Here is a 14,769-nt window from a genome sequence, read left to right as displayed (position 1 = left end):
ATAAAATTACAGAGCGTAACACAAACAAAACAAAAAGAAAACACGAGTAAAACTAAGGCAGAAGAAGAAAAAGAACTATTTACCAAGTAGAGCAAAAACGGACAGCAAACAAGATAACACTTTTTGTACCCAAAACCGCTTACTATCATGAAGATTCAAAGGAAAACAAACACTAGTTCATCGTTACAGTCGGCCCAAAAACTCAAATAGTAAATGTAACGTCACAGAAGAGATTTAACGTCCACGCAGCTAAAAGGAATCATTGACGAGAAACGAGGAGCGAACGAACCGTCGCAAAGAGAGCAACACACAATTCGTACATGAATACAAACCGCACAAAACCGGCTGACAACAGTCGGGTGCCCCTAGGTAAGAGTAGTTAATTTCAATTAAAAAACCAAAACCAAATGGCTTGTATGTGTTCCCGGATTTTGCCGGTCTTAAAATTGGGGTAGCAATTGGGGAGCGGATTTAGAGGGAGAAGACCGCGCAGGTGATCAACAGATGACTTGTTTAAGACAGTCCACTGAAACTATTTCTAGGCTACCATGTGAGCGGGGAACTTAGCTGGATAATGTTACCACGAGAAAGGGGAGAACGAAGGTGTTTTTATTTTTCATGTTTTTGCATCCCATGCACCACAGGCGTATTCCCTGTACGTAAACTACCAGGCGCCTCCATCGTTGCGATGGAAAGAAACGCAAACTGCCGTGTTTCACCGGGAGCGCCAACCATTCGAACCATTGTAAAGACTGTAAAAACAAAACAAACACAAATAAACGTAAAGTTTCATAAGTTTCACACCGTGCTTTCTTTCGAACCGGAGTCTAACCCCCAGGCGCAAAGTTGCATCGTGTCTGACTTTAATCCTAAGAACTACTGATATTGAGACAGATGATTACCGTTTCTGCGTAATTTTTCTTGTTCGACGGTGTACCATGTTTAAAAGATACGCGCAAAACAAACGCATCGTAGCCGATCGTGGGCGGCCATGCAACCATCCATCCTCGTTTAACGGGCGATAAAGAGCACTATGATTATTAGGAAGCAGAGCAGAAAACAAAAACAAATCAACGTAAAAGCAAATAAAACCAAAGCTATCGATGCTAGGAAACAATTGTTCTTAAGCAGCCACAAGTGTAGGATACTTAACGATGTGTGGAGGAACAACAACAATTAGGAAGCTATACTACTGAACTTCAATGCCATACCTTTTTAATGAGCACCTCCCAACAACCCAATCCAAGACAACCCTGCACCATACACCTACACACAAAGCAACAGTTTGGCAAAGAAAATTACACACTAACAAACCAACGCGAAACGATCCTACTGAACCGAGTCAAACCAGAAGGACATTGTGTATGCTTCTATCACACGAAACGGCCACTTAAACGTAGAACAATTGAACTGGATATTTAAAAACAATTGAGAAAAATCTATGTGTAATAGCAACAAAGATCTAATAAACGTTTTCTAAAAAAAACCATGCCACAAGACCTAGACCAATGAATTTAATAAGAACCTAACGAAGGCCACCCATTCACCTATATCACATTCTGCTACTCAAAAATCCAAAGGCGGATCTACCTAAGCGATGTGGGTCCCGAGCTTAAGGACCACGAAATGAACACATGAGAGCGTAAAAGAAACTACTGATATTGTTTATCACTTACATTTCACGCTATTTTATTTGTCATTTGTGTTCCAACGTCGACAACATGCATTCGAATGAAAAGCGACCAAGATCAGCCATCTTTTTTTTCTAGCTTGAATTTTGGCATACTTTGATATTGCTTTTTCATTGTTATTTTTTTCCCTGTCCCCTGTTAATTAGAGAGACTTAAAAGCAATTATGTGACCATGAAAAATCATCAAAGTTTTCTTTTTATAAGAAAGAAACAAAAGAGCTATTAAATTATTTAGAGAAAAGTATTCAATGGGTATTGTACAATTATTAGACCGTCCCGGTTTAGGATTCGTAGCCCACAATGGGCAGCATGATTGGGATGGAATGGGATTTTCGTTTACTTGTTTAGGTTTGTTTATATTGCTTATTTGAATATAATGTATTTCAATGTTTTGAATTACCTTTTCAACAACTTAATGAAACTGATGAAGAGTTACAGAAATAATTGAAACTAAAATCTAAATCTAAATCCAATCGAAAATTGTTAAAGAAGAATTATTGTGACTATAAACGACGGCATCATTTTAGATTCTTTTCCCATGTAGATCAATCAACATTCGTTATAAGATAAGTAAATGATCGTATATAGAGAAACAAGTGTTAGGATTGTTTTAAAAACAACTTCAGGTGAATATAGAAAATTGACTCTTATGCGGACCCAGGAATAGATTGAACCGTCTGTGGAAGCACCGTAGTATACCCCTTGATATCATGTGATATGGCACTATGGTTTTTCAATTTTAAAACACACCGGCAATTCGTTGCTTATTCATTCTACGGGGCTTTACGCCGTCAGCAGCGTCAAACATGTTTTTATTTAAATATAGAGATTCATAGCTCCAAAGGTCATGAAGGGTACGGATGTTGTGGACGGTTAAAAGGGAAAAACATAATCCACTAAAAGTAAACGAAATGTAACGTGAACGACCGAACTATGTCGTGTTTCTTTGCCTCCTTGCATCTAAACGGACAAACAAATCGACGGTAGTGATCAATTTAAGAAACACGAGCACTTCCGCGTTCTTCGCCGCAAGCTGATCCCAGTTGTCTAATCACTATTTTGTTATTCTTTGCTACAATACTACTTCGGTTCCCGTTACCTTTTCGTTCTTTTTTCGAACCGTTATATGCATTGGAATCTATGAAGGTTGTTTACTTCCAAATCTCTTTCTTACCGCATCCTCTACTTACTGGCGTTTCGATCGTAAATGGGCGACTAATTCTTGGAAGAATCGTAATTTTCTTTGAATGTTTTGGGTTTGCATACTAATTGAGCTACGTTTATACGATGAAGCATAGTTCCACTTTTCCCATCACTCATCCCGCTGTGTACCGAACACTACCTCTCGTGGTTTCCTGTTTAAACCTTTTACACATCTTATATCGTTTATCATTCCCGCGAATCTCGAAAAAGGTAAGAAAATCGAATCACCTAGTAAATTAGTATATCTGAAAATTCTAATACTTACTACTACGTTACTAGCACTGTCAAACGCTGTATCCTCTTTATTCGTCATCCTTCCTTCCCCGTCGCACTGGACTGGACTATTCAGTTCTCTGAACCTCGGAAGAGGCCGCGTGGGGACACGTAATCATTTGCATTGGTTTTTTTTTTTTTTTTTTGTTTGCTAATAGAATCTTAAAGATTTGTCAACACATTACGTCGTAGCTTCGATCCTCGGATTTTCGCCGCTATGCCGACGTTCGTGCACATTATTTAACTTTTAATAAGAATTTGTGTTCTGATATTACGTCTTTTGTTGTCTACTTATTTAAATATACCTATCTAAATTTAAACGTTGTTTTACATGTTCTATTAATTTAATCACAGCTGAATCCAATGATTTGCTCATTTGTCGTTTTGCTTTTGTATCCCACTGAACCGTTTTCAATCTTTTGTTGTTGTTTTTTTTTCTCTTACGCCCATACTATCGTTGTCTTTGTTACTAGCGGAACCTAATGTTTACATATCCGTGTCCTCTTTCTCTGATACGGACGCAAATCTTTGTGTTTTGCTTTTTTTCTTTTATCACCATCATCCTTGCTCTAGGTTGTGCTCTATAAACGGAACAGTTGTGCGATGGGTTGATTGATGTCGCCCAAGTGATAAAGATAAAAAGATTCTATTAAAATAACGATATTTGTGCGTTGTGTCACGGCAAACACAGGATAATATTCTAAAAGGCAGCGATACAAAAGCTGGAATATACTGAACGAGAAATACCCTGGTACCCCGCGGGAACGATAGGAACATCATTCGTTAAATTAAAATTGCATTGCGTTAGCTCGACAAATGGTAAATCATGTGCAGTATATGATTTGATTGCGTGTGGGTGTGCTTGTGTGCGTACGGGTAAACAACGGTGTCTACTCTACGTAGCCAGTCCCACCTCACTGTGGGTGGCACAAAAAGGCTCTTGCGACTCGATGTGATTGTGCTACAATACAAACTTTCCTACCAAGTACAATAAGTTATTACAATGTTAGTAAGGACGTTTCTCGTTCTCTTCTTGCGGTTTGAAGGCGAAGCTTGGCTAATGGTGATGAAACATAATAACCAAATTCCCGCCCCCCTAATCCAACTACTATGCCTCTACCTTTTTTAACGAGATCCCATCGGTGTGAAGGAGGGCGGGACTAATGTAACTCTATTATACTGCATATTCAATCATGTTTCCTCGGTTGTGAACCTGTCTCTGGTTTTACGTGCATATAATCGAATTCGAAGATAGGAAGCGCATCAGCAGACTTAATGTTTACCGTTTTATCTAATATGCCCCACGTGTTGTTGCGGAACTACCGGCCTGTTTCGGGTCAGACAAATTTGAAGCATTTTTCAGATTTTAATCTGGGTTTCGCATCGTTGGTTTTGTCCATTTTATCAGTTAATCAGCTAATCTTCTTTTACTGCTTACGACAGTCTGAGAGTATTCAAATGGCTGTGCGCTATACTTTTACTGGACGCACGTGTAGATCATCGTAGCTTTCTAAGTCTATTCTTTTTCGGTTGTTTTCGATCGCCATTCTGTTTATCGGTGGAACAAAGAGTAATTTACTCCGTTTTTGTGTATTTTTCATTTCTTTTTGTCATGCTTACTACGATTTGAGATTCGAGAAAGAGCATCTCCGCCCGCAGCAATCCGTGACGATGGTTATATGGGTGTGGTTCATTTTGAAGTAGCATCACCGTTCACCAGATTGCGAAGAAATGTCGATAGCGTCGTTTTGGTCGGCCGGGTGCGGCTCGCTTTTTCTTCTGGCATCATTGACACCTTCTGCTTTGCTGCAACTTTAGCTTTCCACCGACGGTGAACTGCTTGTCGATGCCGGTGCACACAATGGTGCTGTTGGTGACGTAATCGAACGCGTTCCGCAGTTCACTCGGCGGCAGCTGATGCTGGGAGATCATTCCACGCAGAGCGCACATGTCTCTGGTATACGCGTAGAAGAACAGTGGATGGTGGCGGCGCCGAATTTTCACTCGCTCCGCCACGATCCCGGTTAGATAGACATCCTCCAGGTGAAAGATTGGCGTAGTTAAGCTGGTCCGGTACAGCACCTTGGCCGTCTCGAAGTTCATCACATACGCGGTTCCAGAAAGATAATGAGGGTAGACGTCCTTGTCGTACATGTATGTCGGTGAGTACCTGCAAAATAGGATCACAATGGAAGGGTAATCACGGTGTTGTCATTGTATTATATTAACTTCAACGCGATGGGAGAGGACGTTTTGATGTAATCCTTTAAAAGTTAATACTAAACAATTATTTAAAAATAATTGCCGTAATAATTGGTTGAAATTGGAGCTTAGAGAAATACTAAATGTTATCAAATAGTCTCCAATTCAAAGGCATCTGAAGGATAATTTTGTTAAATTAAAATTAGAATTAGAATTGCTTCTGATAAAAAAATGATCTTAAAAACAATCAAATGTAATGTAAAATAAAAAATAATGTATCACTAGGATAGCATACACCTATTAGCTACACAAGACCACGCCCGCTTGCGTCGCTACGAGCGATCAGAGAAGACTCCGGTTGGTAGAGTCCTAGTTCTAGAAAGTTCTAGTTGTACAGGAAAAACCTCTTTGATTGATTAGTTTAATTAAATAAACCACATCTGCTACAAACAATTGTTGCATTGATTATGTTGATAACAAAATCAATTCGGCTCAAACATCAATTTTAAGCTACGAATATCTTCCTGATATCCTAGATCTAGGTAGATCCTAGAAAGGTACGAATGATCTACTTGGCCCGTTTGATGTTGCAGAAGTAATGCATCGTTTGACATTCAATGTACACTGCTCGGGTTGCTAGATGATATATAAAACACTGTATTGGCGTATGTGATGTATGCTTAAACAGATCAAAAAAGCAATTAAAACTACTCTCATGCCGTTAATACATACCATTTGCTGCTGGTGTCACTTATGGGTTTTGCATCGCAAAACTTAAATCCCGTCAGGAGGTGTTTGCCCTCGACGAGCCGGTTTTTGGGTGACTTCACCAGGACCGTATTGTTGTCGTAGAATGATACCGCGGCTTTGTATAGGGGAACCGTTCCGCCGAGCAAAACCTGCAGCAAGTTCGGTACGTTGACGAACGTGTCATCATCACATTTCATGAGAAATTTTACTGCGAAGTGGAAAAGTAGAAAGAGAGAAAAAATCGCACCGCACACACGAAAGCCGATGCACGTTAGAAACATTTCAGTGGAGAAGCATCGAATGAAACATTCATGAGCTGCAGACGACACTCCAAAAGCACCCACACGTCACATACATAAACACAAAATAGTCAATGCTAAAGAAATAAACAAAAAAAACCCTTATAACATAACAACGAAATGTGAATCAAACTAAAAACATAAGCACCCAGACCGTAGACCAACAAGAATTGTCGCAACCAACACCACACCAATCCGTGACCATCCATCCCATTCTGGATGAAAGCTGTAACGAAAAATCGGCTTACAAATTGTCCTCCGTTCGGGTTGTGCACCACCAGTCGGCGGGAAAGATCATTGAACATCTCCAGCACCACGTACTTGTTGGAACGCACTTCAGCCACTTGATCGCGTGCTTCCTGGAACCACTGCAGCACCATGTCAGTCACGTTGAACTCGACAAAGCGTCCATCACCCTTAGGTATCGATCCCTGGAAGCGGGCTACCTCTGGGCGGGGGGCATAGGTCAGTTTGGCGATCGAAAATGTAACCTCCGAGGGCGAGGAGGCGCCACCTGCATCTGGACGACCACCATTCTTCTTCCACCAGTCCTCCCCGTGTACGTACACCATCATTCGAGCGTAAATATCTCCCGTGTATTCACGCGTTTCGAATTGAAACTGCAAGTACTGCTTGTTGCGCTCCTTATTCATCAGGCGACGCTCCTTATTGCTTATGTTCTCTGATGCGAGAAAATGGACACGGCGGACCGAGAAGATGGAGTGTGAAGAGTTAGTCGACAAAGTGGCACCCGCTCGGACCCCTTGATCAATCGCACCGTTGAAGGAAAGCAAACCACTAGCTGCTCTTTGCTTGGCACATGCCAGACATTCGATGGCGCAGCACAACATACTCGAACCACCACATCACCACCGGAAGAGTCCACATTGCCCTAGAATCCCTTGTTAACTAAAACTGAACTAAACTAAAAATCCCTTCCCTACGGTTAGTAAACAAGTCATAAGAAATAAACGTATACCGTCACCTTCCTGCATGCAGCGCCGTGTCCACCATCCTTCAGTGCACTCTCACTCTTAACTCACCTTTGCCATCACAGTTGGTGGTAACCCATTTCAGCATCATGATCGTCTTCAGTGTCAAATTGTTGTATCTATCTATAAAGCTCTCCTGTATAATATCACCGTACACTTCGCTCTCGTTCACGATACGCAGCTGCAGCTCATCGACCGTAGTGGCTCCCGGAGCAGCATTAAACGCAGGATCTACATCCGCACCGCTCGGGAACAGTGGTTCCGAGCCCACGAGACCACCGGTAAACGTTTGTGGCACCTGGTGCTGCTGTTCATCGGATGACGGTGGGGTCTGCTGTTGCCGCTGGTGCATATAATCCGACTCGGACTGACCGACAAGGAATACTATTTTGATGTTTAAATTAGCATACGCAAGGCCACTCCGGTCCGGTTTTGCACTGTGACTAGAGTTCGGCTTGGAGCGGTTCTAGAAAGAGGATGATGAGACGCACGTATACACAATTCATAATTCTGGTAATGAAATCAACCTCCCGATCCCGCCTTTCTGGTTAACTTCACTCGTTCACTTACAATGCTTTCCGTATTGCTCGAAGATTCTTCGGTTGAACCGACTACCGGTGTCGCAAGCGGTCGCTCACTGACCGAAACCGGCCACCAGATGTAATCCTTCAGCTTGTCCCGGACGGTGGCGACCGGATCGAGATACTTGCCCTGCTGCCGAGCATGCAGGAGACGGAATTGATCGTAGTTAAACTCTCGAACATTGCCCCAAGTTTCGCGGATCGTCTGGCGGGCCTCAAAATTTACGGCCGATGAACAAACGACGATCAGCAGGAACACCTTCTCGCTCTCATCGGCCAGTCCGGCCCGCTCTTCCGTGGTACATACGTTCAACGGATCGATCAGGGTGGTGTTTTCGGAGGGCAGCACATAATCGATCGTCTGACGCGACGTGTTCACGCCCCAGCCAGCGATTTGGCCTACACGAGAAACACAGAATGATTCGGAAATGAAAACCTAACTTTTTTACGTTCAGCTCATGTAACATTTGGATAAAAAGAGTAACATTCAATAAACCAAACTTCTCTACAAAAAAACGATTTTGATTTTTGAGAAAAAGATTTTTAGTTTTTTTTTCACAACCCAACACGTTTTCAAGCTCGAAAATTGTGTAGCATTTAAACCACGTTCGGATCGCGCTTCGCCCGGAAAAGAAGATCCACAAACAGACTCCTCACGGAATATCTGCCAGCCTAATTTCAACCAAAGCCAAAATGACACTGGCTCCCCGTTCCGCGGTACAATAAAAATTAACTACTTCAGCCAGTGTGCGCGCGACACTCGTCTCGAGCAATAGCAGCAGCAGCATAGGCAGCTGCGGAAACATCTCAATTGAAACGAGTGTGCCCCATTTGGATCCACGCGCAACATATCCCTCCCCCACCAATCCTCTCAACACCATGACGGGCGAGCCACCCTTTACCATGAATGCAGCCGGCGACGGGGTTCGAGATGGCGGGACCGTGAGGGAAATCCCAGTTGACAGATGACACGCCACCGCCGAATGTGAGAGCAAGGAAAGCATGTCCCGCTGCTTTTGATGCCCGAATGAGTTCACAAAAATTGCAAACAGTCAATCATATGCGATGCAGTGAGTCTTCGTGGTCGTCTTGAGAGGACGAGGGCGGAAAGGATGGTCCACCATATGTGACACGTCGTCGCTGATCGCGTACGTTGACAGTATTGAAGTTGATAATGATGACGATGATCGCGACACTATGCGACGGAAAGTGACATCAGAGTAGAGCGGCCATTCGAAAGGAATTCGCAACACAAGCAGCAAAGAAAGAGAGACACGTTTCCATCCGAAGTTGTGCTGCGTATCTGCAAAGCCGTCCAAACTAACTAATCAAACCATGGTATGCGATACTTAGGGTCTTTCGGGGCGCTATGTATCAGTAGGGTAAGGTGAACTAGTTTGAATTAAAGAAACTAACCGTACGTAGTTATCCACTCAGGACAAGGTTCATGTACCTTTTTTATCTACGCATGGTCAAATTCCTCAGCAAATCGAAAAAAGGCTCTACCAGAAACCGATCAGAGTAGCACGCTCACGTTTAATTCCAGGCTCTAACCACTTTATTTTATTGGAAATACTTTATGCCATTTACTAACCAGCCCATGTTGATCTAATTTGGACGCGATACGGGTTTGGGTTTCCGAGATATGCTCAAAATTGTGCCGTCGCACCATGAACACGTACCAAAAAAGTGAGTACACAGTACAATATTTCATCATGTTTTGTATTGTGTGAACGTTAAATATAGTTCAACTGCTGATAACAAATTGACTTGTCTTTTGGCTCAAAATGGTCTTAATCATGCACCTCCTGACGATTCAATATGATGGTAAAACGACCGGTTCTTGAAAAAAATCCAAGATGGCTAACCTTTTACCATAGCGAAACTAATTTAGCCACCGTATTTATACTTACATAAAAAAAACAACTTTATTGTACCGTTTTCCTTCAATTTTGTGCAATCGGATGATATCGTACCTCTTCTGCAAAGGAGTTCCATTTTCTAACCATTTTGGGCCAAAAACAAAAGTGAATTTGTTATCAACAATTGGTTTATTTGGCTTTTGTTTCTGTTTCAGCCTACTGTGTACTGACTTTATTGGTGTAGTGTATATTTTAAAAACATATTCAACACGTTAAACGTCACGTCGATCCCCGGAAAGAATGAATTAGGACGACCACGGTTTATTGATGTGGTCCATACCACATCCTAAGTAATTGCCATAATGGATTACGACTAGTGTTATGCTTAATGAATCTTTCGATGAGATTCATTCATATGAATCTTCTGCAATGAGTGATTCGATTCACGAACCGAATCTTGAATGAAAAACTCTCGATTCATGAACCTCTACGATTCACGATTCTCCACGATTCACGATTCTCCTCAATTCTTCGGAGAGGCGTAGATTATGCGACCAAAAAAAAAAAAAGGAGGCCCTCAACCCAGTTTTGGCTAATGACTTTTCCTCACTTGGTGTTTCTTGAGGATTTTCTTATTCATGAATCTTAATCAGATTTACACAACTTTTGTGCCCTCTCATTTTTTTCCTGCTCGTTTTCAAGCTCTAGCAAAGCCGGGTTTCATTAATCTTGGAGATTCTTGAATCGTTAATCTCTAACATGGAGATTCATATTCATTCATTCTTTTCAAAGACTCATGAAGATTCGTGAATCTGAATCTGATTCGCACAACACTAGTTACGACTGGTATTTGTTATCTGAAAAAAGTTCAGATGATCCATATTACCTCCGACGCCCTTACGCACTCCTCGATAGCGCGCCCAACAACCGTTGCTCTTTCAATGCAAACCTGCCTTCGAGACTGGTGTCGGATACAGTCGGTGCACTCCATACAAAGCAATTGCCCCTTGCGATTGGATCTGCGTGTGCGAACTGCGCTTCATGCGCCTCGAATATCGTTCGCCCCAAGCTGCCGCCGACCTCTCCACACCAACGATTGATTGAAGAGGCTGATGGACAGCCGTACCCCGTTCGTGTTGTGAAGCAGCGTTGCAACAACCTTGGACCCGTTGTTTTACTGGCCCGATGTTAGATTTCGGTGCGCATCCGCATGGGGGCCATTTGACCCCGAAAGCATCAACCAATCACCGTGTGCCGCAAAAACTTGCTGTCGTCGACCGTGGCGACTAACGCAAACTGTCCGACGTTGGCGCCGGTGCACACGATCGTTCGATCTCTGCGCTCGCCATCCTGCTCGCATGCGTCTACCTTCGGCAGACTGATTTTTGCTTTCCTCGGACAAATATGAACCCAAACCCCGAGTCAACCACCCTTCTTTGTGTCCCGCACACCCCGGCAGGCCGATGTGCTGACCCAACTGCTGGTGGTGCCGGTTTCAGAAATCAGAGATGTGCAAAATGGTATCAATAAAATTAAAAAGTTTTAAATTGATTCCAATCAACGCGGACCCGGGGAAGGAAACGATTGACCTCCTCCGCACGATGTGTCACAAAGTACAGCTGGTTGGGAGCACCTTGCCGACGAGGGATGGTGGCACGTTTTGCGCATTCCGTTTTCCTCCCACCGCCACCAGGAGCAGGTCACCACGAGATGCGTAAAGTTATGACACACGCATGAAATTTCGCGTTCCTTCGTCACGCACAAAGCAGACACCACTGGAGGCGGTATGAAAGAAATCCTTCATGCCACTACGACGTCCCACCAAACGGTCAGCACGTTTCATTCATGCGTTTATGGCTTCCCAAAACATTCAGCAAGAAGAGAGGGAGGGCGAAAAGCCAAGAACTCTATCCCACCGCGTGGAACACGCGCATGCGCCGCCGGTGCCGCAGAGTTCATTGATAGATTCTTTTGATTTGTGATCGCGTGCAGCAATAGACAAACGGCGGGCTTCGAACGCTTTAAAACCACCCCGGTGTTGGGGGTGATGAGAAGGTCGGGACTGGTACGCCTTTCGGAAGTCCAAAGATAGCGCACCACACGCCTCCAGCACGCGCGTGGCAATTGGTTACTAATCGGGGGAAATAAATTATTTGGAGGGTACGCATTTTTTTCAGTGAATTGAGCTCATAAAGGCACAATTTGCTCGTGAATTCATGTCGTTCATTTGTATTTTTAAAGCAAACACAAATGTACGATAAAAAATTACCACTACTAATATAAAAAAATATTATCATTAAAACAGTTTTTTATAATGGATTCATCCCGCAATCACATAACCAACATAGCATGGATTTTTTTGCATTTGTTTTTCTCCGAATGCGCTGGAGAAGATAGAGCGTTCGTTTTGATAAAAAAAACATTCTTTTTCGACACTGGACTGACATTGCATTAAGTAAATTTGCGATTCTTTTTTTTTGCCCTCTGCATCATTTTCGAATAACAGTACACCTTTCAACCCAGGATCCTATTGCTTGTTTTAGCCGGGTTGGTCCAACTTTATAAATAAAGAACCTTCTCATTGTGTGCCAATTCGGAACAGGCTCGTCCGTATTTCGCCAATTGAATCAATTGAAATTCGTTGAATTCAATTCGCCTGTTCCTCGTTGCCGTAGAAACCGCGATCAAAAGAGCGATTGATGCAGAAGATATCTGCATTATTGGGGTTCTTACAGTACGACAAATTTCTTTGTCTTGAAAACGGGTGCCCTTGTTTCAGCCTGTATTTTTACACCGCAAAATAGCGGAGCACTGACGTAGCCGCATGAAGACGCCCCACCAACGAACCATACCGTTTGTTGTATATCTTGGCGGGCCGATCGGTGCTCGTCATTTAAAATACCGGTGATAACAGAGAGCGGAGGAAATTTGCATAATCAAAACTTGCAAATGTCAAACCGTCTAGCCAAAACATACCATACGCCACTGGCCAGAAAACGACCGCCAGTACGGGGGTAATGGCCGCAGCAGCATACGGTGCGGTCGTCGGCCGTTTAGCAAACCAATCACATGACCAATCCGATACATGCAAACTACTGCTGGCCTGTGCGATACTCTTGCTCTTCTTGCTGACGATGGGGAAGCGGTTTACTGGGCAATGTCAATGATTTTCTCAATCATCTTTCGAGGCCAAAGTAATATTTTCGATCGCAGAGCACACTGCACGAGGCCCAGGGGAATTAGTATGTGTATTTGGGAGCCTCTTTGGACTTCCATATGCCTAAGATGAAATAAGGGACGTAGTTCGAGATAGTTGACAATTTCTCGATTTGTCACAGCTCACACCGACAAACGGCAAAGCTTAAACCATCCAATCAGTATAAATTGACTGGAAAACTTTCATACACCGTTAAGCAGTTAGATGTTGCACTTACCCACTCGGCCGTGACTATTTCCATAAGGAAGCTTTGTTGCTAGCGCCAGCAGCCAGATTCCACCAAACAAGACAATGGACAAGAATATTTTGTTTTTCCTAGACCCTCTCTGGTGCCGGTCGCGGGTTGGCGTGATGTTTTCGTACGGCCGAGCACTTTTCACGTGCGACTCATCCAGCAAGGATGTGTACTCGGTATCGTTGCTGGCAGAGCTGCTACTGCCGCCGTCCGTGTCCTGCGGTCGAAAGTAGACACTGCTGTTCCCATTTTGTGTACTGCCGAGCCGGTCGTTCCAATCTGATTGCTGTATGCCGTGAGGGTACATTCTACTCTGCAAAATATCAACACAGTGCGTTAGCAACAATGTTTGATCCGGCAGCCGGCCGCAGAGTTACTTGGGATGCATGGCAGCAATCCCAACTCGTCCGTAACTTACCCGACCCGAACACCGTGGAGGACGAGAGGAAACTGAGCTACGGCTTACTGTTTTGTAAATTCAATATCTGGACCGGATGCTGACGAAACGAATCATATTGATCAGGGGATATTGCGTGGTTGTTTGAACAGTATTTTATGTACATTTCTTCGTAATCAAATAAATTAACGCTAAATCCATCGTCTCCTGCGTATTCTGCACTGTCAAAACTCTGATTTTGACACTAATGTGCAACGCGTTTAAACTGTGGAATCGAAGGCTGCAAAACAGAGCAGCGTGCCCTCGCGCAAGACAAAACTTCAATTCGAAATAAAACGTGACATCAGTTAACGTGCGGCTGTGTAGAAAAATGTACACATTTAAAAAACTAAACAATTCTTTTCAAAAAGAGGAATTTAAAATGCTACACATATTTAGAAACAGAAAAGCAAAGATTTGTAACAACCAACTACCTGATCTTACCCCATTAGTTCATCATCGTAACAATAAGAAAACATTTCTTTGTTTTTTTTCTATGTCTTGCTTTATTTTCAACATTGAATTATTATTTGTTTTTTTTTTAATTATCGACTGTTTTTAAAATTTAAATTTCTATACAAGCGCTAGATAAATATACTTTTTTTCAGAATCATGTGTAAATTCAGCAGCGAAGAATTAAGCAAACCAAAGGCAATGATGGTTTGGCGTTTTAAGGAAAATACTACAACAAAACTCTGATACTTGTAAATCTAAAGTTCAAGTCCTGAGTCCATGAAAATAATAAAGAATCAGGGGTCAATTTTGCTAAAAAAAAATCTATGCAGAATGCAGTAAAGGAACATTGAATTCCACGAATAGAACCATAAATAAAAATTTAAACATGTCAGTATTCTAGAGTACACATTGAAAAATGATTCTATACCAAATCGAGAAAAAAAATCTTACAACAATCTAATAAAGGATACCATAGCTAGGGTAGAATTGTTACACACCCCCTAAAGCATGTGTCAAGCTCGTCTGCTCGTAAGTGCTTCACTTTTTTACTGGAGTGGATGCATTCAAACTGA

At 42.7% G+C, this 14,769-nt stretch overlaps 1 protein-coding gene across 2 annotated transcripts; it reads right to left on the bottom strand.

Annotated features, from left to right (window-relative positions):
* Positions 1-3,226: 3,226 nt before the first annotated feature.
* On the bottom strand, positions 3,227-13,902 carry LOC131271868 (uncharacterized). 2 transcript variants are annotated; one of them, XM_058273428.1, is made up of 6 exons: positions 13,724-13,902; positions 13,288-13,618; positions 7,981-8,390; positions 7,462-7,876; positions 6,102-6,327; positions 3,227-5,337 (listed from the first exon to the last, which is right to left on the bottom strand). In XM_058273428.1, the coding sequence occupies exons 2-6, from the start codon at positions 13,610-13,612 to the stop codon at positions 4,953-4,955; spliced, it is 1,761 nt and encodes a 586-aa protein (XP_058129411.1). In that variant the 5' UTR covers positions 13,613-13,618; positions 13,724-13,902; the 3' UTR covers positions 3,227-4,952. The 2 variants fall into 2 exon arrangements, with proteins under 2 accessions (XP_058129411.1, XP_058129412.1); XM_058273429.1 differs by having other exon boundaries at positions 13,288-13,613.
* Positions 13,903-14,769: the final 867 nt, after the last annotated feature.

The sequence above is a fragment of the Anopheles coustani genome, chromosome 3 (assembly GCF_943734705.1).
Source record: "Anopheles coustani chromosome 3, idAnoCousDA_361_x.2, whole genome shotgun sequence".
NCBI lineage: Eukaryota > Metazoa > Arthropoda > Insecta > Diptera > Culicidae > Anopheles > Anopheles coustani.
This window is presented reverse-complemented; position numbering and strand designations above follow the sequence as displayed.